A 27,724-nucleotide genomic window follows, 5' to 3' on the forward strand; every position below is an offset into this window, starting at 1 on the left:
TCGCGCCCGCGCTATAGCCGAAAGACGGCTACAGCGCGGCGCTCAATTGCTGGGAGGACGTCCCTGGACATCCTCCTGTTTACTTCCCCTCTGCGCGCCGTTGTGGGCGCGCATCGGGGAAATTCTGTGTTGGCGGTGTGCCTTGGACACAGCCAATCATAGATCATGCTAAATGGCCAATCACAGCGGCCATTTAACACTCAATCGGAGCTTCCAATGAGAGATGATCTCATATGTAAACATATGAGATCATCTCTCATCGCCGGCTCTCCCTACTCACACAGATACTGCGTGTGAGGAGGGAGAGCTTCCTGCTGCAGCGTGAGTAAAAAAAAAAAAAAAAAAAATCACACAACACAGTGCCATCTGTCCCCAGTGCCACCTGTCAGTGCCATCTGTCCCCAGTGCCACCCATCAGCGCCATCTGTCCCCAGTGCCACCCATCAGTGCCATTTGTCCCCAGTGCCGCCTATCAGTGCCATCTGTCCCCAGTGCCACGTTCCATCTGTTATCAGTGTCACATGTCATCAGTGCCACCTGTCAGTGTCACGTACCATCTGTTATCAGTGCCACGTATTAGTGCCATGTATTAGTGCCATCTGTCATCAGTGCCACGTATTACTGCCATGTATTAGTGCCATCTGTCATCAGTGCCACGTGTCATCAGTGCCACATATCAGTGCCATCTGTCATCAGTGCCACATCAGTGTCACATGTCATTGGCCTAGTGATCCAAGACCTTTAAAAGTGTAATAGGTAGTCAACAAGTTAGATGTGTAATTTGTGCTCCTAGAACACGTGATGGTGCTCCCTGCATGTTGGGCCTCTCTATGTGGCTAGGCTGTGGAAAAGTCACACACATGTGGTATCGTAATACTCAGGAGGAGTAGCAGAATGTATTTTGGGGCGTCATTTGTGGTATACACATGCCATGTGAGAGAAATAACCTATTACAATGACAATTTTGTGGAAAAAAAAATCTTAATTTTGCAAAGAATTGTGGGAAAAAAATAACATCAAAAAACCTCCCCATGCTACTTACTAAATATCTTGGAATGTCTACTTTCAAAAAAGGGGTCATTTGGGGGGTACTTGTACTTTTCTGGCTTGTTCAGGTCACAAGAAATGAGATAGGCCACCAGTACATCAGGTGTGATCAATTTTTTATGATTTGCACCACAGCTTGTAGGCTCTCTAACTTTCACAAAGACAAAATAATATCCAATAATTTGGGTTATTTTTACCAAAGATATGTAGCAGTATAAATTGTGGCCAAAATTTAAGAAGAAAAATAATTTGCAAAATTTTATCACAGAAACAAAAAAAATGTGTTTTGTTTTTTTTAAATTTTCGGTCTTTTTTCATTTATAGCGCAAAAAATAAAAAAACCCAGAGGTGATCAAATACCACCAAAAGAAAGCTCTATTTGTACGAAAAAAAGGACAAAAAAATAATTTGGGTACAGCATTACATGACTGAGTAATTGTCATTCAAAGTGTGAGAGCACCGAAAGCTGAAAACTGGTCTGGTCACGAGGGGGGTTTAAGTGTCCAGTAGGCAAGTGGTTAAATAACCAGACTGTAAATAAACAAAATGCATGAAAATTGCATCAATGTGAAATCTGGTGGATTAACTCACATCTACTATTTTAAGTAGCATGAAATGTAAACTACAAACATCATATTATCAAGCCATCATAATATTCATTTAGCAGGCCATTTTTCAGCTTTCAGCGCTGTCACACTTTGAATGACAATTGCGTGGTCATACAACACTGTACCCAGATTAAATTGTTATCATTTTTTTCCCCACAAATAGACCTTTCTTTTTGTGGTATTTGATTACCTCTGCGGTTTTTATTTTTTGCGCTATAAACAAAAGAAGAGTGACAAGTTTGAAAAAAAAAAACACAATATTTTTTAATTTTTGCGATAATAAATATCCAATTTTTTTTTCTTTAAAACAAATTTTTTCCTCAGTTTAGGCCGATATGTATTCTTTTACATATTTTTGGTAAAAAAAAAAAATCGCAATAAGCGTATATTGATTGGTTTGCGCAAAAGTTATAGCGTCTGCAAAATAGGGGATAGATTTATAACATTTTTATTATTTTTTTTTTTTTTTTACTAGTAATGGCGGCGATCTGCGATTTTTATCGTGACTGCGATATTGCGGCGGACATATTGGACACTTTTGACACATTTTTGGGAACATTCACATTTATACAGTGATCCGTGCAATAAAAATGCACTGATTACTGTATAAATGTGACTGGCAGGGAAGGGGTTAACACTAGGTGGTGATTGAGGGGTTAACTATGTTTGCTAGGGAGTGTTTCTAACTGTAGGGGGAGGGGACTCACTAGGGGAGGAGACCAATCGGTGTTCCTCTGTACTGGGAACACATCATCGGTCTCCTCTCCTCTGACAGGACCGCCACGGTCCTGCTGTGTTACCGGCAATCGCGGGTGCCCGGCGGACATCGCGGCCGCCGAGCACACGCACTGGGTGCCCAGTGACACGGCGGGCGCGCGCAATCGCCGTCTGCGGCGCGCGCGCCCCCTGGTGGGCCGGGAAAGCGAGGCCGTCATATGACGCTGCCCGCAACAAGAGCTGCGACACCTGGCCGTCAATTGACAGCCAGCGGTCAGCAAGCAGTTAAAGTGCAATAATCATAAATCCATATGTGAATGTGTATAGAAAAATCAATACACGATAAATAATATCCAATCTGACATAGAAGGTCCAAAGTGAGTGTCCCTTTAAGGCTTCATGTACACTGCTGCTGGTAAATGAACATTTAGGAGCAGTTGGGCGTTTTTTTCAGCTGCCCCTGAATTCTCCTCTTATCAGTACATCTTATCAGTACATCTTATCAGTACATGTACACAGGGTCGTTTATAGTCGTTTCTAGGCAGTTGAGTTTAGAAGCATTTTTTGGAAAGAAAAAAAAAATTCGTTCAGGACGGATGTTCCGAGGCATTTGAAACACCAAACGCCTGTAACAGCTCGTAAACGTGGTAACTCGCGTTTAGCCGTGCTTCGTTTACAGGCACTTTTAATTTTTGACTATGAAAAAACGCAAACGCGGCAAAACTGATGTTTTTAAATGTTGTTTACCATCTGTCTAGTTAAATCGTTCAGGGGAGGTTGTAAAACGTCCCGTGTACATTAGGCCTAAGAAAAAAACAAAAAAACAAAAAACACAATTCCATCCCAGTGCTCTTGCTACACCAATCCACATGCAAAGAAACAGCAGAGTGTCCCACCATCATTCGCACTCTGCTCTCACCTTAGTAAGTGGACCTATTTTAACTAAAAATAGGTCAAATGTGAATTCCCCTTTAAGGGGATTCACTCCAAGGCAATGCTGCTTCCTCCTCGTAAAATCTCTTCTGAAAGTTAGGGGAAATGATCTTTCCGATGGTTTGCTTCTGCAGGGTTCCTCCGCTCAGAAAGAAAGGGGGCTTTGATAGTGTAAAGCCATTAAAAACTTTATTAAAAGACAAATGTATTGCACTGACAAGAAAAAAAGTGCACTAAAAAAGTAGTCCACCACTTAAAACGCAATGGTATCATAACCTGCTGTATGTCCCCTTAAAATGGATGTGAACCCGACTCATGAAATTTGAGCTGGGCACATACATGCAGTGTTTTATTATCTTTCTTCGAAGCACTATGTCCCGTAGCTGTCTCCTGCTCTGTTCTTCTGTTATCAGCCTGATAACTTATCACAAGATCTCTGTCAACTGAGATAAACCCAGCCTGAGTTTTGTGTTGGGGAGGATGCTATAAATAGATTAGCAGAGTGCTGAACTATTCAAGGAACAGTTCTGAAAGTCTCTACTCATGGAGAGGGGTTGTGTGCCTATCCTCCAATCAGCTGTCTTGGCTGTATGCCCAGGCCTCACTGGGGTGCTGAACAGGAAGAGAAAACCTCTTAACACGAACTGATCTTTATAAAGAACATATAAAGCTGAAGACAGCAGATATACATGTAAAACTTATGTGGGGAGATTTGTTTCATCCCTGTGTATCATCTGAGGCTGTTCACTTCACTGGGTATTTGTGAGGGTTTCCATCCACTTTAAGCCTGAGACTCCCACATCACTATTCCAGCATGAAAAGCCTGGTACTTCCTCAAGGGCATGATGATGACATCACTAGGCCCCCTTTCCTTCCATTAAACTTCACATGAGATCAGCCTCCCGGAACTGCATGGCCCCGACTAACTCAGCGCACAAGTGTCAGCCGGTGCGTTCTGCCTCACAAGACATCTGCTTAGCGCCTAACCCCCTGCTCCTGCAAACAGATGGCCATGTGTTGTCTCCAGCAGAAATGTCCAGCAAACCGCTCTCTTCCCATGAGGCAGGACATGGAGGCTTTTCAAGAACAACGGTCAATACCAGCCACAGAAGTCCTCCCCGAGATCGCTGTGGCTGACAACCACTGACAGCTGATCACATGATGTAAACAAAAGCTTGGTAATCATTTTCTTTTCTCCTCACGCTAACAGCGTGAGGAGAAAAAAAAACCGATCACCGGCTTATGTTAAAGGTTCCGAAGAGGAAGGAGGCACATATGCCTCATCTGTGCCTGCCAGTGCCATCTTCCATTGCCACCTGCCAGTGACCACAGTGCCCAGCAGTGCCACTTATCAATGCCCACAAGTGCCACTTATCAATGCCCACAAGTGTCACCTATTAATGCCCACAATTGGTGCCAATCAGTGCCACCTAGCAGTGCTGCCATCAGTGTAAGTAATCAGAGTCCATTATTGCCACCCATCAGTGCCCATCACTGCCACCCATCAGTGCCCATCACTCCCACCTATCAGTGCCCATCAGTGCCGCCTCATCAGCGTACATCAATGAAGGAGAAAAATTACCTGTTTGCAAAATTTTATAACAAAATATAAAAAAAATATATAATTTTTTTTTTTTTTTAATTCGGTCTTTTTCAATTTTTTAACAAAATCTAAAAACCGCAGAGGTGATCAAATACCACCAAAAGAAAGCTCTATTTGTGGGGAAAAAAAATGATAAAAATCATTTGAATACAGTGTTGTATGACCGCGCAATTGTCATTCAAAGTGCGACAGCGCTAAAAGCTGAAAATTGGTCTAGACAGGAGGGGGGTTTAAGTGCCCAGTAAGCAAGTGGTTAATATCCGGTGAATGTACAGATTGGTGGAGGTGCACAAGTGTGATGAACTGTTCCCAAGCACATTGGGTGATGTTTATCCCATACTGGAAGTTTATATTATGCTGGATTTTATTCACTTTCTGGTGAGTGGTTAGACATATCACGCACATTGTCGCAATTATTTCAGGTAACACTGAAGACTTGGTAAATTCCATTCACAAATTCACACATTGGGACTTTATTTATACTAGAGGACTGTTATGTATTGTTTTACTATTAGGTCTTCTGCCTACTGGGTGCCTGGATTTTGCAAATGTTTCTTCTACCGTACTCAGGAGATTATTGCATATACTGCTTGATTAGATAATGCACTTGATAGGTATGCCTTCTAGACAATGGCCACCCTTACCTTTACATTACATTGTACTCTACAGCACTGGTTCTCAACCTCAGTTCTCAAATACCCCTAACAGGCCATGTTTGCAGGTTTTCCTTTATCTTGCACAGCTGCTTTAAATCAGAGTCAAAGACTTGGTATTTTGGACAGCTATTTTATCTAAGAGAAATTCATAAAACATGGCCTGTTGGGAGTACTTGAGAACTGAGGTTGAGAACCACTGCTCTGCAGTACTCTTCCGCTCTAGGTACATGTGCATCTTGCTAAGTTGTTGGAACAGGATACATGTTATTTTTTTGGATTACCTGTAATGCTTTAAAGCCCTTAATAAAAAATTATTCAACGTTAAATACTTACCTTGTATCATAATTCCTCAGCCAGGGTCCGCTCAAATGATCTTCTTTATGATTCTGTTAGGATCCATAATGGAACCTGACAGGGGTGTCCCTCATCTCCTTTGCTCCATATTTTAACAATGGAACATCTTGCAACTGAGTTTTGTAAAAACCCAAACGTGGGGGGAATATGGGTTGGAGATCAACACTATAAATTATCCCTCTATGCAGATAGATCTCCTTTATGTCACCAGTCTGCATACCTCTCTTCCATCGATAAACCTCAAATTCAAGGATTTTAGTCTGGTTAGCAAACTTAAAACTGATGCCCTTAATATATCCTGCTTAGGATCTTATGTGGGTCCAAAATAACTTTACCTTCAAATGGCAATGCTCATCCATTAAATATCTTGGGATGCAGAGCCCTACTATTCTCTCTAAGTTGGCGGATTTAAATTACAAACCCTTGTTGGGTACAATCCAGTAATGCCTGCAATCCTATAACAGGCCAGCCTTTTCCTGGTGGCTACATAAACATCATTAAAATGAATATCCTACCTAAAAATTGCTTTACATTTTTCAGGTGATCAGTTTCTCCCGCACCCAGATTCACCTCTCAAGCTAACAAACTCATATTAAATTTTGTTTGGAATCATAAAAAAACTCAAAATTAGTGCAGTTCTGTCCTTACCTAAAAGTAAGGTTAGAGTATGCTTGCCAGATGTGTTGTACCTTCATGCTGCGTCCTTGATCAGAATTCTTGACTGCTACCACAGTACCCCAACTAAACGCTGGACTACCCTGGAGAAAGATCTTATAACCCCTGATGTCATTACTTTGCCTTGGTTTTTACCGACCTCCAGACCCTCTAAGGCAGGGGTCTCAAACTGGTGGCCCTCCAGCTGTCACGGAATTACAAGTTCCATCATGCCTCTGCCTGAGGGAGTCATGCTTCTAACGGTCAGCCTTGCAATGTCTCATGGGACTTGTAGTTTCACAACAGCTGGAGAGCAGTTTGAGACCCCTGCTCTAAGGATTCTCTTCAGTTGTTGATTGCGTGTACACTACAGATATGGCACTCATACATGTCAAAGGGTTTACTTTCCCCTAGGCCTAGCCCCTTAATGCCTCTATTGACAGTTCTACTTTTTCTCCAACATATTCACAAACCCCTTCTCTATCTTGGAAGAATAATGAGCATAAGCCTCTTCTCCGACAGACTTTGACACAAGGGAAAATATTGCCTTTGACAAAACTTCTATACTCATGCCATGTTTCCTCCAAGGCCTGGTTGAAAAACTCAACTGCAATATTTTCTGAGCTCTATACCTTCGCTAGACTATGGACAGACCTCATAAGGACTGGGGGGTTCATTTACTAAAGGCAAAACCCCTTTGCACTACAAGCGCAAGTACAGTCGCTGTAGATCTGAGGGGGACATGCAAAAAAAAAACGAACAGCATTTTTGCTTGCACATGATTGGATGATAAAATTAGCAGAGCTTTCCCTCAGATCTACAGTGACTGCACTTCCAAGTGCACTTGTAGTGCAAAGTGAATTTGTAAATCAACCCCTTTGAGTCCTTACTATTTCAAACCGCTATACTGGACACTCCCTTGTCAGAGATGTACCAACTGTTACTGAAATAATCTTACCCTACACCACCACACTTTCTTCTCAAATGGGAAAAAGAACTCACAATACCCCATGATGACACGGACTAGGAAAAAGATATTAACCTTCAGTCATAGGACCTCCTTGTCTACTAGAATACATGAATGCAACTATAAACTTTCATCCAGAGATAGTATAGATGCCCCACATTACTAAATACCATATACCCAGCTATTCCCGATATGTGTTGGAGGTGCCTACCTTCCCCTGGCAACATGACACATATGTGCCCTTTGATTCTCCCCTTTTGGGATAAAATACTGGGGTTATAATATAAATTTGGTGGGAGATAAATATGTGAATACCCCTCATGTCATTATCATCTCCTGGATAAGTGGGTCCTACAAATTCAAAATACATTACTTCCCTACTGCAGCACATACCATGTTTGCTAGACACTGGTGCAAACTGAACACCTCCCCATTAGAGCTGCACAATTAATCTTTAAAAAAATTGTGATCTTGATTCAACCCCCCTTACAATCTCTATGCAGAATTTCCCAATTCATTCATATAACAAGTAGGGTTGCACCGATACTAGTATCCATATCAGTGCCGATACCGAGTATTTGCACAAGTATCGGTTCTCGTGCAAATGCACAGATACCTGAAACTGATACTTTCAGGCTCAGTTCTTTGAGCGGTCAGTGGGTCTCCCCTGTTGACAGCTGAAGTGTTAAAGAAGTCCGGTAATTGGAGTAGTCAAAAAAAAGCAGCCGGCAATGTTTATTAACAACATTGCTCAGCCGCTGAAACACTAAAATAAAAAGAAACATTGTTTCTTTTTGAATCTTTCTGTTTCTTCATCTGCAGATCAAAGAGATAAACAAATGTTCCTCTGTTTAACTCCTTATAAACCCTTAAATTTACTCTAATCAGCCTTAATTAACTAACTATTCTCCTCCATTTTATTATTTTCCTGCTTTTTTTTTTGTTCACGTGTATTTTATAAATGATAAACAATGCAAAGTTTTTTGTTTGCTTTGTTAGTTAATATTTTTAAACATATATATTAACTTATAGTTACACATTTCACATTGAAAAAGCGCAAAATTTAAAAAAAAATCTATTTATTTCATTTGTAAATAACTTTTCAATGCTTTGTACCATTGCTGACAGCTGAAATGAAAACAAAATGGTAGGTATCGGTAATTGATATCGGCGAGTACTAAAAAAAAAAAAAAAGTATCGGTACTCGTACTCTTAAAAAAATGGTATCGGTGCATCCCTAGTAACAAGTGTAGAGAGTTCCCTGCTCACTCACATTGTAACTTTTCGTTCTTAGGTCAAAGGAATGAACTTCGGTCTGTAAATGAGTGAAGTTTAACCACCTAAAAAAACTAAACATTTTTCTTACAAAGTTAAAATTAGTATTTTTTGCTAGAAAATTACTTGGAACCACCAAACATTATATATATATTTTTAGCAGAGACCCTAGGGAATAAAATGGCGATTGTTGAAATATTTTATGTCACACTATATTTGCGCAGCAGTCTTTTAAACGCAATTTTTTGGGAATAAATACACTTCAATGAATTTTAAAAAAAAACTAAACAGTAAAGTTAGCCCAATTTTTTTGTATAATGTGAAAAATGTTACGCCGCAAGAATTGTGATCTTAATCCTAAGCAAAAAAATTGTGATTCGAGTGCGCCTGTGAACCAGCTGCCATATGTGGTCTCCTGGGAAAATGGCATATCAGACACCTATAAAGTTACCTTGACAGTCTGGCTGCACTTCAGATACTCCTCTGACTTTAACTCATATTTGTAGCTTTTTTTTCTGAGAGGTAACTCATTACCTACTTGTACTGTAAGTATAACGGGTCACAGCACTACACCAACCTACTATGAACTCATTACTTACTCCCTGTGTAGCCACCCAGAGGTCCCTGTTTGCCTGGTCGGACTTTGTTTATTTACCCCCCTTTTTTTAACCCTCATCACCCTTGTCGCTTCTCTCTTCCTCTACGCTTTTCTTCCGTTACCCCTCTCCATGGTTCACAAACAGAGCGCTGGAGTAAGCAGTTCTCATCATTTCAAGTGCCACTTCCTTGAGTAGTGGTGAGTCTATAATTTTTATTTTTCTACCTGCAACATAGTACAACATAGTAGCACAGATGTCTATTACTTTTATATGGAATGTAAATGAAACATTATAAGTCTATAGTATGGGTTTACTAAACTTTCTATCACTCTTAAGGTATATGTAAACCCTCACCTTCAATCTATTCAATTTTAAACACAAATGAAAGGCAAAACATTTGTGTTTACATATAAAAAAAAAAAAAAAAAACATAAATACCTTTTTCTCCTGCCCTTTTTTTTATTTTTTGTAAGAGATCACATACCCTCTGTTCTCAGCTGCATAAGGAGCTCAGAGAGCTGGGGGAGGAGAAGCAGCAGCACATTGGTCTTCCCAGTGAATGTCTGTGAAGGGGGGGTCATGTCAGCACAAGTGATCATTAGAGGAGAGCAGGCTGAGTTCCCAGCACAGCTAGAAAACTGACCATGCTGTGCCCTTCTGCCTATTGTGGTCAGTTTTTAATAGGAAAGCCAAGGAACTTGCAGGAGCACCAGGGATTTCACACAAAGGAAGCAATACAAAGAACAGAATACGTTGGTAAGTACATGGTACAGAAGGCACATATCATTAATATTATATTTTGAGTTGATTTATTATGATATCCTATGCTCTTAGACATTTGTTCTTTTTCATGTCAGATGGACTTTAATTTTTCTACTACTAATATTTGTATTTATTTGTGTGGCACACATTTTATGTTTTTTTTTATGTGTTATGCTGTTTATTGTAATTCCTAAAAAAAAAAAACTGTTAAAAAACAGATTAAAAATAAAATATACATTATTACTGTGAAAAAAAGAAAAATACTTACTCAACTCCAAGCTTCAAACCATACATAAAGATGGCATTCACAGCAGCATTAATGAGGTTTACTGCAAAACCAGTTATAACCTGTGGCCATATTATATTCTGCAATAAAAGATAAAATCAAACTTCAAAATAAAAACTCTGGAACAGTAGTAATTAGAAATATAGGCAGATTTAAAAACCCACAGTAAACCCAGATATGTATACATTAAAGAATCCCTAAATATTTTCTGGCCTCAAGGAGCCCTAGGTCTACTGTTTCTCTTTTCTCTCTTCTCTTTTTCCTTTTCTTTCTCTCTTTGGCTCCTTTTGGTATATCCTGATGCCATTCCTGTTCCTACTTTTTTTGATTTCAAGCACATGACTTTTATGTAACTTTCTCTGGGAAGGGTGGAAGAAGCAGGTTGCTTAGTGTTCTTATTTGGCTTGTCCTCAGTGCATTGCTGTATGACTGTCTCCTGAATTTGTAGCAATGTTCTTATACACAGAGTCTTCCTTCTCCTTGTGTGTCATCATTTACTGTACTGTCAGATGATTTATATTCACTCTTTTTTGCTTGTGACTATGCCTATTGCAATTACTGTCCTACGTTGTTGGGTTTTTTTGTCATATTGTATAAAACGTAATAAAAATATTGAACATAAAAAAAACCTAAAATATTTGAAAAATAGCACTTTAATCTGTCCTTATATTAGCGTCCTGCAATCCACTGCACAGTACAAGGGGCACAGAGGAAGAAGTATGCTATTAACTATTAATTAGACCTTGCCAATAGGAGGAACCCCCCAGCTCTGTGAAAAAAAAAAAAAAACACAACACACGTGCCATGACTAGGCTTCCCTGCGGAGGAGAAAAGAAGGGATCAGCAATCTGACCATGCTATCTTGAAGGACTAATCTTGAAGTATAATAGGTGAATGTTCAATAGCCAATGCCACATGAGCATGGTTGGTACCATAAAATGAATGCCTCAAATGCAAAAAACATTATTGTATAGAATGAAAAAAATCAAACATTAGTAATTGTATTTTCTACGTATGATTGTGCTCAGCTCCGTAGCATAGTGGTTTGTCCTGCTGCCTTCAAAGGTTCAAGCCATGGGTTTGAATCCCACTGATGGTATCACCTCCTGAAAATGTAAATTGTACTCAGCAGCATAATTAGCCAATGCACATCAGTTTATTTCATAATTTTAACTCTTCAAATGCAAGCAATGATATGCAATTCAATAATATTATGGTGTACAATTCCAAAAATCCAGATATTCAAAAATCAAGATAAAAAAAGAAAACTGCCACGCCAAAATGTAAAAAAAAAAAAAACACCAACAATAAAAAGAAAAAAAAAAAAAAAAGATGTGGGGGGGTTCCCCCCCAAAATCCATACCAGAACCTTATGCGAGCACGCAACCTGGCACGCCGCAGCAAAAGAGGGGGGGGACGAGAGAGCATCCCCCCCGAACCATACCAGCTTAGAAGTCCACACATGCTCTCTTCCTCCTGAGCCTGATGCAAGACGGACCTCTCTGTGTGTGACAGAGAGAGAGGGGTCACAGCCTACCACGCGGAACGCTACTTCCACTCCGAGGCCTGAGGGGCCTAGCCCTGCTACTCGCTGTCGGACATCCTGTCACTGGCATCATTTGCAGCGAGTATCTATCGGTGCACATATGTGGAGAAAGGCACTACAGAAGGCCTAGACAGAGGATTAATTGCCAGAGTGTTGCTGTCCGTGTTCCTGTCTAGAAGGCTGCATATCCGTTTGGGTTGTTGTGAGAGAGCAACCTGCTCAATCTTTATCTATTCACTACCACCATTACAGAATACAGTGCACACACATCTCTATCCAAGAACACTTTACTGCATTGCTGGAACACTACTCAGATGCCCTAGGCCTTCACCACTTGGAATCTATTTCATCTGCAACCAAACGGATTACAGTTAATGAGCTCCAACTAACTAGCGCAGAACAGGCCTGCCACGTGGAACCTTATCGCCATTACTCATAGGAAGTATATATTATATATATATATATATATATATATATATATATATATATATATATATATATATATATATATATATATATATATATATATATATATATATATATATATATATATATATATAAAATTTTCTTCATTAATGTACACACAGCACCCCAAATTGACAGAAAAACACAGAATTGTTGACATTTTTGCAGATTTATTAAAAAAGAAAAACTGAAATATCACATGGTCCTAAGTATTCAGACCCTTTGCTGTGACACTCATATTTAACTCAGGTGCTGTCCATTTCTTTTGATCATCCTTGAGATGGTTCTACACCTTCATTTGAGTCCAGCTGTGTTTGATTATACTGATTGGACTTGATTAGGAAAGCCACACACCTGTCTATATATGATCTTACAGCTCACAGTGCATGTCAGAGCAAATGAGAATCATGAGGTCAAAGGAACTGCCTGAAGAGTTCAGAGACATAATTGTGGCAAGGCACAGATCTGGCCAAGGTTACAAAAAAATTTCTGCTGCACTTAGGGTTCCTAAGAGCACAGTGGCCTCCATAATCCTTAAATGGAAGACGTTTGGGACGACCAGAACCCTTCCTAGAGCTGGCCGTCCGGCCAAACTGAGCTATTGGGGGAGAAGAGCCTTGGTAAGAGAGGTAAAGAAGAACCCAAAGATCACTGTGGCTGAGCTCCAGAGATGCAGTCGGGAGATGGGAGAAAGTTGTAGAAAGTCAACCATCACTGCAGCCCTCCACCAGTTGGGGCTTTATGGCAGAGTGACCCAAGGGAAGCCTCTGCTCAGTGCAAGACACATGAAAGCCCGCATTGAGTTTGCTAAAAAACACCTGAAGGACTCCAAGATGGTGAGAAATAAGATTCTCTGGTCTGATGAGACCAAAATAGAACTTTTTGGCTTTAATTCTAAGTGGTATGTGTGGAGAAAACCAGGCACTGCACATCATCTGTGCAATACAGTCCCAACAGTGAAGCATGGTGGTGGCAGCATCATCCTGTGGAGGTGTGTTTCAGCTGCAGGTAAAGGACGACTGGTTGCAATCGAGGGAAATGCGGCTAAGTACAGGGATATCCTGGATGAAAACCTTCTCCAGAGTGCTCAGGACCTTAGACTGGGCTGAAGGTTTACCTTCCAACAAGACAATGACCCTAAGCACACAACTAAAATAACGAAGGAGTGGCTTCACAACAACTCAGTGACTGTTCTTGAATGGCCCAGCCAGAGCCCTGACTTAAACCCAATTGAGCTGTCCACCAACGTTTACCATCCAACCTGACAGAACTGGAGAGGATCTGCAAGGAGAAATGGCAGGGGATCCCCAAATCCAGGTGTGAAAAACTTGTTGAATCTTTCCCAAAAAGACTCATGGCTGTATTAGATCAAAAGGGTGCTTCTACTAAATACTGAGCAAAGGGTCTGAATACTTAAGACCATGTGATATTTCAGTTTTTCTTTTTTAATAAATCTGCAAAAATGTCAACAATTCTGTGTTTTTCTGTCAATATGGGGTGCTGTGTGTACATTAATGAGGAAAAAAATGAACTTACATGATTTTAGCAAATGACTGCAATATAACAAAGAGTGAAAAATTTAAGGGGGTCTGAATACTTTCCATCCCCACTGTATATATATACACCAGCTGGAGATTAGCTCTTCCACTAAAATAGGATAGGCTGTCTAGATTCCATCTATCAAAGTGTGGCCACATCTATCAAGAGTTGACGCTGTTATCGCAGCTCAGCGGATTTACTCCTCTCTTTTTAAAATAACCTTTTCTATTTGGTTCAAGCAAAACGTTTTAGAACCTTATACAACTGAGTTGCTTGATTCTTGCTCTATAGCAGGGGTCTTCAAACTACGGCCCTCCAGTTGTTCAGGAACTACAATTCCCATCATGCCCAGTCAGGTCTGTGAATGTCAGAGTTTTGCAATGCCTCATGGGATGTGTAGTTCCGCAACAGCTGGAGGGCCGTAGTTTGGAGATCCCTGCTCTATAGTATTAACAGGATGTCTGAACCCAGAGTGTCAGGTGGGTTGGAAGGTTCACTTGGCCATGGCCATGCAGATGAGCAGGATAGTTCTCAGCAGTCCCCAAAAGGGGCCGTGCTACATATAACTATGGGGCGTGGCCACTGGATGATGTCAGCCGGAGACCCCGCCTTGTTGTGACATCACGGACCCATCATGCCCCTGGTGGTGAAGTCACAAGGGGCGGGGTCTCTGAATGACATCATCACCCCATCGCAGCATCAGAGGAGGTTTTTTTTTTTAATTTTCAGCGGAAGCAGCAATGGAGAAAGAAGACTGGAGGACGAAGAGGGGGAAAGAAGAAGCTGGAGGAAGATGGAGAACACTGGAGGAAGAAGCGGGTGAAGAAGAAGCTGGAGGAGGAAGGAGAAGAGAAGACCTAAGGAAGACTGGAGGAAGAAGCAGGGGGAAATAGAAGACAACATTTTTAATAAAGGAATTGTCAAAAACTGGCTATTGTCTTTTGTCACATTTCACTACTTTTTTGGTGAATGAGTAGGGGTACAATGTACCCGATACCCATTCGCATAGGGAGGGCCAGGATCTGGGGGCCCCCTTGTTAAAGGGGGCTTCCAGATTCCGATAAGCCCCCCTCCTGCAGACCCCCACAACCACCGGGCAAGGGTTGTGGGGAATTGTGGGGAAGAGGCCCTTGTCTCCATCAACATGGGGACAAGGTGTTTTGCTTACCCTTCCTATGTTGAGGGCAAGCGCCCTGGTATGATTCAGGGGGGGGGCGCTTGTTCGCCCCCCCTTAACTGGCCTTCTATGGCTGCTTGCTTGGATAATGGTCTAGTACGGATTTTGGGGGGGACCCCCACGTCTTTTTTTTTTTTTAGTTTTGGCATGGAGTTCCCCTTAATGTCCATACCAGACCCAAAGGGCCTGGTATGGACGGGATGCATTTTTTTTACTTGATTTTTAATCTATATTGCCGGTACCCAGCAATACATTACAGCCGCAAGCAGTTTTAAATGACATTTTTTCCTTTAGAAATGTCATTTTGCTGCAGCAATGTTTCACACATTGGCCAGATGTGCTACTTTACAGGCAGACTAAGGGGATCCCCCAGTCATGATATTTAAAGGAATTTTTCATTTTTATTGTTTCACTTTAAGCATTATTAAAATCCCTGCTCCTGAAAAAAACGGCAGTTTAAAAAAAAAAAATTCAATTGATACATGTCCCCTGGGGCAGTACCCGGGTCCCCATACACTTTTTATGGCAAAGAACTTGCATACAAGCCTTCAGTGAGAATTTTGGATTTTGCTGGTTCGAGCCCCATTGACTTCCACTATTCCCGCTATTGGGCGCTATTTTCCAGGACTTTAGGATCATATATTGGCTCTATAGTAAATAGCCCCAGTGTGTACATCACATTTACAACTTTGATCTGTCAGCACAGAAGACAGAGGGTTAATTATTGTAGATATAAACCCCCCCCCCCCCCCCCAGCCCCCTACATAGAAAGAGAAAGCCAAGTAGGATTTTTCAGCAAGTAAATAGGGAAGCATCAAGTTTCAGGTTTAAATATTTTCTAACGTTAGGGAATGGTGATTCCCTAACTGTAAATGGAACATGTAACAAATATGAAGTAGTTCTTATCCTTATATGGCTGCAAAGATGGAAAAACACATTAAAAAGGATAAGTTCACCTTTTGCAACATGTTACACCCATATTCAGGGTAACATGTTAACGATGCACCAGCCTCTGAACCCCCCCCCCGACCCCCTGTTTTGACAGTGGGGGATCTTATTCCCCCACTCACAGTCACAATCTAAAAAAGACAAAAAAAACAAACAACACGGCTGCCTTGCTGCGCCATTCAATCACAGTGATTTGTAAATGTGAAAACTGTGAGTACTGTTAGCTGTTGCCGCGGTCAGATTGTAGTTCTCAATGAACTACAAGGGTGCTGTTGATCACTCTAGGTAGTTCATGGAGTTTCCTGTCATTCAGTATCTGCCTTCCGGTATCAGAGGTACAGGCAGACAGCTACACAGACCGTCTGCAGGATCGTGGCATTACACCGATGATCTGCTAATTGTAGGCGCAATGCCTGCATTTATTATTTGTACATTTATTATTTTTTCTGTAAAGGTGAACTTAGGGTGAACAGGGAGTCCACATTCATTCTGAGTTAGTGAAGTCCCAGAGCAGTACTGAAGATGTAAGCCAAAATGGAGAGTGCATGGCAGAGATGCATAGTGCAGACCATCTCTGTGATTGTTAAGCAGGAAGAAGTCATTCATTCCATAGTCATATGTACTATATATTGTCCTGTGATAAGTTGGTGGGAAAGTGCACAGAGAATCTGGTCCACTCTGCCTTCTATAAAGTGATTTCTGCACAGCACAGCTGTCTGTGCTGGGAGGGGGTTTTTGGAGTGTGTGTGTGTGTGTGTGTGTGTGTGTGTGTGGGGGGGGGGGGGGGTCTGTGCTTAAAAGGGGAAATTTGAGTGGTAGAGGATTCGTGCTAGGAGGAGGGATGAGTATTTGAGTTAAGCACACAGAGTAGCGCTCTATTTTTTTGGGAGGGGGGATTTTTGCTGACACATAATGCTCATACATCTTGGGGGGGGGAGCAATTTGGCATGCTCGCCCTGGGCTCTAGATGACTTTGTCCCGGCCATGTGTGTGGTGATAACAATATACAGCTTGCAGCCCAGGGGACATTGCACAAGGCTCAATCAATTTCCACCAGGCTTCACGTCATCACTCAGTGGTGGTGTGGCTTATGTTTTAGAAGAGACAGGAACAAAGCTGCTTCCACAACCTGCCACCTGCTCCCAAAAATGAAAGATTAAAAACAAGCTGTGGATTTATTTCATGTTTGGCAATTTTACAACATGTCACCAGTTGCAAAGCATTGTAACATTTACTCTCCTTTGTTGAGACCAGTGATAGGCGTTACCTTGATGGCACACTGAAAGACCAGTATAAAAACAGCTACAATTAAACTGTCAAGCACTTAAAATAAGCTTGGTAAATTATAGAGACATACCTGGTTCTGTAAATATCGTGTCTGCAGCTGGTAAAGGAAAGCTGCCTGTAAACAGAAATTTAATTTCAGAACAAATCTCTCAGCAGCAAGACAAAAAAATACATTTAAAAGCTCAACTCTAGGAAACCTAAAATAATGTATGCTCCAACACTGCAAGTGTTAATTGCTTGTTTAGGTCTAGGGGACACAGAAAAGGTCTACTTACCCGATCCTCTGCACTGACAGACCAGTCCCCACAGTGTCTTGTTCCCTATTGTCCAGTGGTCTAAGATTCTGAAGCCATCAAGACCTATGCAGGGTCCATTGGCTGAGGGACAGTCCACTGCCAGAGAGTGAGGGAACACAGTCTGCTGGGGGAGTAGAGGATCAGGTAAGCTGAAGTGCAAAAACTCTCCCCTAGACTACATGAGCGGTTAACCCTTACACTGCAAGTAGGGTGTGGGGGACCCCTTTCTGCCCCCCTGTAAAAGCAATTTGGATAGCTGCTCAAATCACCTTTATTTTAAAGAGCATCACTGGCTCTAAAAATTGATACCAGGAACATGATCCTGGTAGAACCACTGAGCACCGAGAATATGCAGATGCACCCATTTTTGGGAAGTGTTTTTGGACTTTAACAAGGTTTTCAAAGATACTTTTTAACCACTTAAGGACCAGGCCCTATTTTTCAGACTCAGTGTTAAAAAAAAAAAAAAAAATGATTTTAACTTGTAATTTGCTAGAAAATTATTTAGAACCCCCAAAACATTTTATATATATATATATATATATATATATATATATATATACATACATATATATACACACACACACATTTTCAGACACCCTAGAGAATAAAATGGCGGCCGTTGCAATACTTTGTCACACCAAATTTGCATTATTACAAGCGCACTTTTTTGGGGGAAAAAAATACACTTTTTGAATTAAAAAAATAAGCCAACAGTAAAGTTAGCCCAATTTTTTTTTATATTGTGAAAGATAATGTTACGCCGAGTAAATTGATATCCAACATGTCACGCTTCATAATTGCGCCCGCTCGTGGAATGGTGACAAACTTTTACCCTTAAAAATCTCCATAGGCGACGTTTAAAAATTTAATACAGGTTACCAGTTTTGAGTTCCAGAGGAGGTCTAGGACTAGAATTATTGCTCTTGCTCCAACGATGGCGGCGAGACTTCACCTGTGGTTTGAACACCGTTTTCATATGCGGGCGCAACTTACGTATGCGTTCGCTTCTGCGTTCGAGCTCGGCGCTTACATTTTTTATTTCTTATTTATTTAACTTTATTTTTTATTTTAACACTGTCCTTTAAAAAAAAAAAAAAAAAATGTGGGTCACTTTTATGCCTATTACAAGGAATGTAAACATCCCTTGTAATAAAATAAGAGCATGGCAGGACCTCCTAAATATGAGATCTGGGGTTTAAAAAGACCCCAGATCTCATATTTACACTAAAATGCAACAAAACAAATCAAAACAAAAAAAAAAAAAAAAACAAAAACGTCCCCTTTAAGAGCCTTGGGCGGAAGTGACGTTTGACGTCTCTTCAGCCCTCCAATGCCATCTTCCCTTCACTCGGCATCCAGTCAGTGGGGGGGAGAGAGGAACCGATCGGCTCCGCCACTACCGATGGCTCCCATAAGGGGCGGAGACGACCGGAGCACGGCGGGGGGGGCCTCTCCTGCCCCAATAGAAGTTAATTTGTGATGAATCTGCCGCTGAGACCAATTTTATCTGAAAGAGGACAGTGCACAGTTTTTAAAAATACCGGGGTTATGGCAGCTAGCTCAGAAGTAGCGGCGTATGACGACGATGGCTGGTAGTAGTTAAACAAAGTAAAAAATGCATTGGTTACAAGATCGATCCAAGGAAGTGGCCTGAGCAAGAGATCATGTTACTTGTGATAACAGCTGAACAATTCAATATACTAGAGAACGTCATAGATTTTTGGTCAGCCATGTGAATTTGGTACAACAAAAAAGTCTGGTGACAGGGAAATGGGACATAGATTGCACTGGAAACCATATAAGTGTCCAACGGGAGCCCAGAAAACAGCTGTGTGGGTGAGCACACCAGGAGTGGTGTGAAAACAAGTACAGACATTCAAAAAGGCAGCCACAACTGAAAGCGCTGATCAGGACAATCCCGTGTGGTCAAATTCTCAGAAGAAATCAATGAAATAAAATCATATGTCAATTTATTGATAACATGTAGTAAAATTGATGAGCAATTAAAAGCCCTTTGCATTGATGGAACAGCTGTGTAACTTGCTCACCACTGTGACAGTACCTTGTAAAGCGGTAGAAAAAGTGGGCCAGCTTAGTGAAGCGATGCTGAGGTGGTAATTCCCTCATGCGCCTGGAAAGCTCCACTGTGAAGGGAGAACCGATATGTGCAGAGCCAGATGGAAGGTGTGGTACTTCAACCGAAGCTCCAGTGGTGGATGGCAAGATGGCCGTGGAAGGAAGAGGGACTGGGAAGTGGCTGGAACAACCGCTGACAGGAACCGGCAGATGAAAGTGCCCGGGCGTGACGTCATATGCTCGGGGGAACACGGATCCAGAACGAGGCTTGAAACACAGGGTGGTGGATGGAGCACAAGCCCAGCAGAGTAGGAGGAAGACAGTGGCTATTGTCGCGTTTCGGGGAGTGGCCCTTCTTCAAGGTCATGCGACTAGGACAGCCAATGGGGTTTAAATAAGAGTAAACCATGGGAAGATTCACATTTTTAAAGGTACCATGACTGGTTTCACCACCGCAGCAAGACTTCCATTATTAAAAAAACCTGGTGAGAGTGACTCAATAAACGTACATTGTGGAAATGCCAAGACAAAAAAAAAATCAGAGGCAATGAAAAAAAGGCAAAAAAAAATCAGCAAATCTATATGTACAAATGAAAAACACACACATATATATAGATTTACATGGCTATTATGAATAATCTCCAGTCTTGATGGGGTAATAAAATTAATAATACTGAACCATTGTACACAATGTGTATATTATTAAAAAAAGGGGACAATGAAGGGGATCAAACATATGTGTTTACCATCCAAGGGTAAACACATGATGCCCAGTGCCTGAAACCACGCGTTGTTCTAACATATAGGTAAACGCTGGAATTTTATGAAGTGGGAGGAAATTTTGCGTGTGACCCACTGGGAGACAAGGAAGTCAGTTTATAGATCCAGAATGATTCTCATTTACACAATAGGGAAAACCTCTCATTGTCAGTTAAATAACCACCTGGAATGTATTCAATGGGTACAACCTTTAAGCAATGGATGTTTTTGGCATGGTGAGTTTTAAAGTGGCAGGGAACGCGGTGTTTGTGACGACCCTATTGTATGAACCGTTGGTGCTCCCCTACCCATTTCCGTAGGGTTCGCATCGTACGGCCCACATACAACAAATTGCAAGGGCATATTAATACGTACACAACATACTCAGTGGAGCAGTTGATAATTGCTTTATGTCATACGAAATATCAGCCCTGTCGGAGAAGGCGGATTGACCATGCTGGATGAACTGACAGGTCAAGCATCCTTATTTCTTACACTGGAATATATCAGTTCTATTGTCAAAGTAGGATCTAATGTCCATAACTCTCTCCCTTTTTTTAATTTGCTCAGTGCAACAATGTTCTTGAGGGTGCGGGTTCTTTTAAACATAACCTGTGGAGCTGAAGGTAGAATAGGACGCAGAAATATGCCAATGTTTTTTGACAATACTCTTAATGGATCTATATTTGCTGTTATATTCAGTGACAAACCTGATGGTATTAGCATCAGGTTTCTCACGGATCTTGGGAGGTGGTAGGGCTTCCAGAAATGTATCGTGAGCTGTCTGGATTAGTTCCACTGGGTATCCCTTTTGCAAAAACATGTTTTTTTAGAGACACATTTAAACACACTGTAACTCGTACTCCCCACGGTTGGTCCAGTTCCTCCTTAACCCTTGAAACTGTCCACTCGGGATGTTTTTTATCCAAGAGGGATGGTAGCAACTAGTATAATGTAGATACGCGTTGCCCCCGTGGGTTTGCAGTCGTTTTTAGTGCAAATGAGATCCAAAGTGTTGTCATTACAATTAGTTAAAAATGACTCAAATAGCTCGATGCTCCCATTCCAGATGATCAGAATATCATTGATATAACGCCCGAGTAACACTAAGTATCTGGCATAAAGGTTGTGTGTCCAGATATATCTCTCTTCCCAATAGCCCATGACAATGTTGGCATATGAAGGGGCGAAGTTAGCTCCCATGGCTGTTCCATGTTTCTGAATATAGAATTTGTCCTGGAACAAAAAATAAATTGTGCTCCAAGCAAAATCCTGCGTCGTCAACCAAAAATTGTGCCTGCCTGTAATTCATGTTGGAATCTTTAGAGAGAAAATTCTGAAGTGCCTCCAAGCCTACTCTGTGTGGAATCAAGGTGTAGAGAGAGACCACATCCAGTGAGGCCCACAAATAGTCAGTCTCCCATTTGTAATTCTGAAGTGTCTCAATCACATGACTAGAATCCTTGATATATGACAGTAACATAGGCTGTAGGAAAAAGTTGATGTAATGGGATAATCCAGAGGTGAAACTATCAGTACTGACTTCGATGGGTCTGCCCGGGGGACATGTGGTGGATTTGTGAATCTTTGGCAAATGGTAAAAGTAAGGGTAGGGGAGCACCGACGGTTTATACGAAAGGGTCGTCTCGAATACAACGTTCCCCGCCACTTTAAAAATCACCATGCCAAAAACATTCATTGTCTACACACACACACACACACACACACACATTAATCATTAATACATACATATACACACATAAACACACATACCCAAATAACAGCATGTAATCTTCTATACTATTAATTTTATACAGTGGGGACGGAAAGTATTCAGACCCCCTTAAATTTTTCACTCTTTGTTATATTGCAGCCGTTTGCTAAAATCATTTAAGTTCATTTATTTGTTTCCTCATTAATGTACACACAGCACCCCATATTGACAGAAAAACACAGAATTGTTGAAATTTTTGCAGATTTATTAAAAAAGAAAAACTAAAATATCACATGGTCCTTTGCTGTGACACTCATATATTTAACTCAGGTGCTGACCATTTCTTCTGATCATCCTTGAGATGGTTCTACACCTTCATTTGAGTCCAGCTGTGTTTAATTATACTGATTGGACTTGATTAGGAAAGCCACACACCTGTCTACAGTCATGGCCGAAATTGTTGGCACCCCAGAAATTTTTCCAGAAAATAAAAGTATTTCTCACAGAAATGTATTGCAGTAACACGTTTTGCTATACACGTTTATTCCCCTTTGTGCGTATTGGAACAAAACAAAAAAAGGGAGGAAAAAAAGCAAATTGGACATAATGTCACACAAAACTCCAAAAATGGGCTGGTCAAAATTCTTGGCACCCTTAAATTAATATTTGGCTGCACACCCTTTGGAAAAAATAACTGAAATCAGTTGCTTCCTATAACCATCAATAAGCTTCTTACACCTCTCACCCGGAATTTTGGACCACTCTTCCTTTGCAAACTGCTCCAGGTCTCTCTTATTGGAAGGGCGCTTTTTACCCAACAGCAATTTTAAGATTTAAGGTGTTCAATGGGATTTAGATCTGGACTCATTGCTGGCCACTTTAGAACTCTCCAGCGCTTTGTTGCCATCCATTTCTGGGTGCTTTTTGAGGTATGTTTGGGGTCATTGTCCTGCTGAAAGACCCAAGATCTCAGACGCAAACCCAGCTTTCTGACACTGGGCTCTACAGTGCGACCCAAAATCCTTTGGTAATCCTCAGGATTTCATGATGCCTTGCACACATTCAAGGCACCCAGTGCCAGAGGCAGCAAAACAACTCCAAAACATCATTGAACCTCCACCATATTTCACTGTAGGTACTGTGTTCTTTTCTTTGTAGGCCTCATTCCGTTTTCAGTAAATAGTAGAATGATGTGCTTTACCAAAAAGCTCTATCTTGGTCTCATCTGTCCACAAGACGTTTTCCCAGAAGGATTTTGGCTTACTCAAGTACATTTTGGCAAACTGTAGTCTTGCTTTTCTTAATGTCTCTGTGTCAGCAGTGGGGTCCTCCTGGGTCTCCTGCCATAGCGTTTCATTTCATTTAAATGTCGATGGATAGTTTGTGCTGACACTGATGCTCCCTGAGCCTGCAGGACAGCTTGCATTTCTTTGGAACTTGTTTGGGGCTGCTTATCCACCATTCGGACTATCCTGCATTGCAACCTTACATCAATTTTTCTCTTCCGTCCACACCCAGAGAGATTAGCTATAGTGCCATGGATTGCAAACTTCTTGATAATGTTGCACACTGTGGACAAAGGCAAATCTGGAGGTGGACTTGTAACCTTGAGATTGTTGATATTTTTCCACAATTTTGGTTCTCAAGTCCTCAGACAGTTCTCTTCTCCTCTTTCTGTTGTCCATGCTTAGTGTGGCACACACACACACAATGCAAAGACTAAGTGAACTTCTCTCATTTTTGTCTGCTTTCAGGTGTGATTTTTATATTGCCCACACCTGTTACTTGCCCCAGGTGAGTTTAAAGGAGCATCACATGCTTGAAACAATCTTATTTATCCACAATTTTGAAAGGGTGTCAAGAATTTTGACCACCCCATTTTTGTAATTTCGTGTGACATTATGCCCAATTTGATTTTTGTCCTCCCTTTTTTTGTTTCGTTCAAATACACACAAAGGGAATAAACGTGTGTATAGCAGAACGTGTTACTGCAATACTTTTCTGTGAGATACTTGATTTTCTGGAAACATTTCTGGGTTGCCAACAATTTCAGTCATGACTGCATATAAGACCTTACAGCTCACAGTGCATGTCAGAGCAAATGAGAATCATGAGGTCAAAGGAACTGCCTGAAGAGCTCAGACAAAATTGTGGCAAGGTACATATCTGGCCAAGGTTACAAAAAATGTTTCTGCTGCACTTAAGGTTCCTAAGAGCACAGTGGCCTCCATAATCCTTAAATGGAAGACATTTGGGATGATCAGAACCCTTCCTAGAGCTGGCCGTCCGGCCAAACTGAGCTATCGGGGGAGAAGAGCCTTGGTGAGAGAGGTAAAAAGAACCCAAGATCACTGTGGCTGAGCTCCAGAGATGCAGTCGGGAGATGGGAGAAAGTTGTAGAGAGCCAACCATCACTGCAGCCCTCCACCAGTCGAGGCTTTATGGCCGAGTGGCCCGACGGAAGCCTCTCCTCAGTGCAAGACACATGAAAGCCCGCATGGAGTTTGCTAAAAAAAACACCTGAAGGACTCCAAGGTGTTGAGAAATAAGATTCTTTGGCCTGATGAGACCAAGATGGAACTTTTTGGCCTTAATTCTAAGCGGTATGTGTGGAGAAAACCAGGCACTGCTCATCACCTGTCCGATACAGTCCCAAAAGTGAAGCATGGTGGTGGCAGCATCATGCTGTGGGGGTGTTTTTCAGCTGCAGGGATAGGACGACTGGTTGCAATCGAGGGAAAGATGAATGTGGCCAAGTACAGGGATATCCTGGACGAAAACCTTCTCCAGAGTGCTCAGGACCTCAGACTGGGCCGAAGGTTTACCTTCCAACAAGTCAATGACCCTAAGCACACAGCTAAAATAACGAAGGAGTGGCTTCACAACAACTCCGTGACTGTTCTTGAATGGCCCAGCAAGAGCCCTGACTTAAACCCAATTGAGCATCTCTGGAGAGACCTAAAAATGGCTGTGCACCAACGTTTACCATCCAACCTGACAGAACTGGAGAGGATCTGCAAGGAGGAATGGCAGAGGATCCCCAAATCCAGGTGTGAAAAACTTGTTGCATCTTTCCCAAAAAGACTCATGGCTGTATTAGATCAAAAGGGTGCTTCTACTAAATACTGAGCAAAGGGTCTGAATACTTAGGAACATGTGATATTTCAGTTTTTCTTTAATAAATCTGCGAAAATGTCAACAATTCTGTGTTTTTCTGTCAATATGGGGTGCTGTGTGTACATTAATGATGAAAAAAAAAAAAAAGAACTTTAATGATTTTAGCAAATGGCTGCAATATAACAAAGAGTGAACAATTTAAGTGGGTCTGAACACTTTCCGTCCCCACTGTATATTTTTATTAGGCTTTGTCATGATAAATTGTCAGATTTGAATATTATTAATTCATTTTTCTACCATTATTATTATTCAATTCATTATTTATGTATGCATATATGTTTTTCATCTCTACATATAGTTTTACCGATTTTATTTTATTTTTTATTTGCCTTGTTTTCCATTCTCTCCGATTTCTTGTTTTGACATTTCCACAATGTACGTTTATTGAGTCACTCTCACCAGGTTTTTTTTAATAATGGAAGTCTTGCTGCGGTGGTGAAACCAGTCATGGTTCCTTTAAAAATGTGATTCCTCCTATTTAAACTCCACTGGCTGTCCTAGTCACATGACTTGAAGAAGGGCCACGCCCGAAACACGTTGCCACGACAACAGCCACTCTCTTCCACTACGCTCCTCGGCTTGCACTCCATCCGCCACCCTGTGTTTTAAGCCTCGTTCTGAATCAGTGTTCCCCCGAGCGTAGGACGTCACGCCCGGGCACTTTCATCTGCCGGTTCCTGTCAGCGGTTGTTCCAGCCACCTCCCGGTCCCTCTTCCTTCCATGGCCATCTCGCCATCTTGTCATCCACCACTGGAGCTTCGCTGAAATGCCACACCTTCCATCTAGCTCTGCCCATATCGGTTCTCCCTTCACAGTGGAGCTTTCCAGGCGCATGAGAGAATTACCACCACAGCTCCGCTTCACTAAGCTGGCCCACTTTCTACCGCTTTACAAGGTACTGTCACAGTGGTGAGCAAGTTACACAGCTGTTCCATCTATGCAAGGAGATTTTAATTGTTAATTTTACTACATGTTATCCATAAATTGACATGATTTTTATTTCATTGATTTCTTCTGAGAATTTGTCTACACGAGATTGTCCCGATCAGCGCTTTCAGTTGTGGCTGCCTTTGAATGTCTTTACATGTGAATTTGGTGACCTTTTTAACAACTAACTCCCAACTTTTTTTTTTCTTGCTTTGGATAGAGTCAATTATTTGTGTGTCTATCCCCATATTTTCACCCCTGTAACACCTGTACTAGAAGCAGGAGGAACAGTTCTCACCAGAGCTGGTACAAAGGGGGGGGGACGGAAGGGGCACACTCTCCCGAGCAGGGGCACACTGACCATAATAAATATCTGTGTAGAGTGTCCGGTGGCACCGCCCCAGCCAGGATGCAGCTCAGAGTGCAGCTAATCAGATCGCTCAAGGAAGAGAGGCGGGATCTGGAGACCAATGGGCAGTTATGATCCTTCTCCCTTCCCCTCCCGGCTGCTCGATGTCATTTCGCTCCTCCCCAGGGGTTACTCCGCACCTCCGCCCCTCCCTTCCCGTCCAGCTCCGATTCTGTAGCTCGCCTCCAAGTATTCCTGGCTCCTCCCTCGGCTCACCCGGGCACCTAGTCTCCGCTCCTCCCCAATCCGACTCCGAGTATGGAGCTTGCTCCCAGGTATTCCTGACTCCTCCTCCGGCTCACCCCAGCGCCTCAACTTCACCCCTCCCTTCCAGCACAGCTCCTGAGTATGGAGCTTGCTCCCGGCTATTCCTGGCTCCTCCTCCGGCTCAATCCCAGTGCCTCAGCTCTGCCCCTCCCCCCCAGCTCGGCACCTGAGTATGGAGCTCACCCACAGGTATTCATGGCTCCTCCCCTGGCACCTCAGCTCCGCCCCTCCCTCCCTGGGTCGGCTCCCGTGTGTTCCTGAGTCCGGGATCCCATCAATCTCCAAGTCTTCCTCTTCCTCTCCAGGGAAGGATGCTGGGGATGTCAGGACCAATCAGGATCTGCCCTTCTTCTCTAGAACCAGGAGCTGCTCCAGGCTGTCAAGACTGAGGACCTGGGCACCATGGTGCAGAAGCTGCTGCAGTGACCCAAGGCAAGTAAAGCCTACAGACATACCTACCTACTCTGATGATGAGTCTAATGGGATCAGTCATTAGATGAGATTAGAGCTGGGTAGGTGGGGGGGTGGGATAGGGTGACCACATTTCCAAACTGCCATTCAGGGACAACCCCCCAGCCCAAAAAGATATTTTTTGCTACTTTTTATGCCAATTTTTGGAAAAACAAAAGCAAACATGACAACTCAATTCTCTTAACCGCTTGTCATTATACT

General features: G+C 42.0%; 1 protein-coding gene across 2 annotated transcripts in view; it reads right to left on the reverse strand.

Annotated features, from left to right (window-relative positions):
- LOC141128080 (multidrug and toxin extrusion protein 2-like) overlaps positions 1-27,724 on the reverse strand; it is a 188,429-nt gene that overhangs the window by 61,936 nt on the left and 98,769 nt on the right. For both annotated transcript variants that reach the window (XM_073615145.1, XM_073615144.1), the window contains 2 exons: positions 17,494-17,538; positions 10,444-10,541 (listed from right to left, as the gene is read on the reverse strand). In XM_073615145.1, coding sequence (XP_073471246.1) covers positions 10,444-10,541; positions 17,494-17,538 — 143 coding nt within the window. The remainder of the gene's footprint in view (positions 1-10,443; positions 10,542-17,493; positions 17,539-27,724) is intronic.

This window comes from Aquarana catesbeiana, linkage group LG02 (genome assembly GCF_042186555.1).
Source record: "Aquarana catesbeiana isolate 2022-GZ linkage group LG02, ASM4218655v1, whole genome shotgun sequence".
In the NCBI taxonomy this organism is placed as follows: domain Eukaryota; kingdom Metazoa; phylum Chordata; class Amphibia; order Anura; family Ranidae; genus Aquarana; species Aquarana catesbeiana.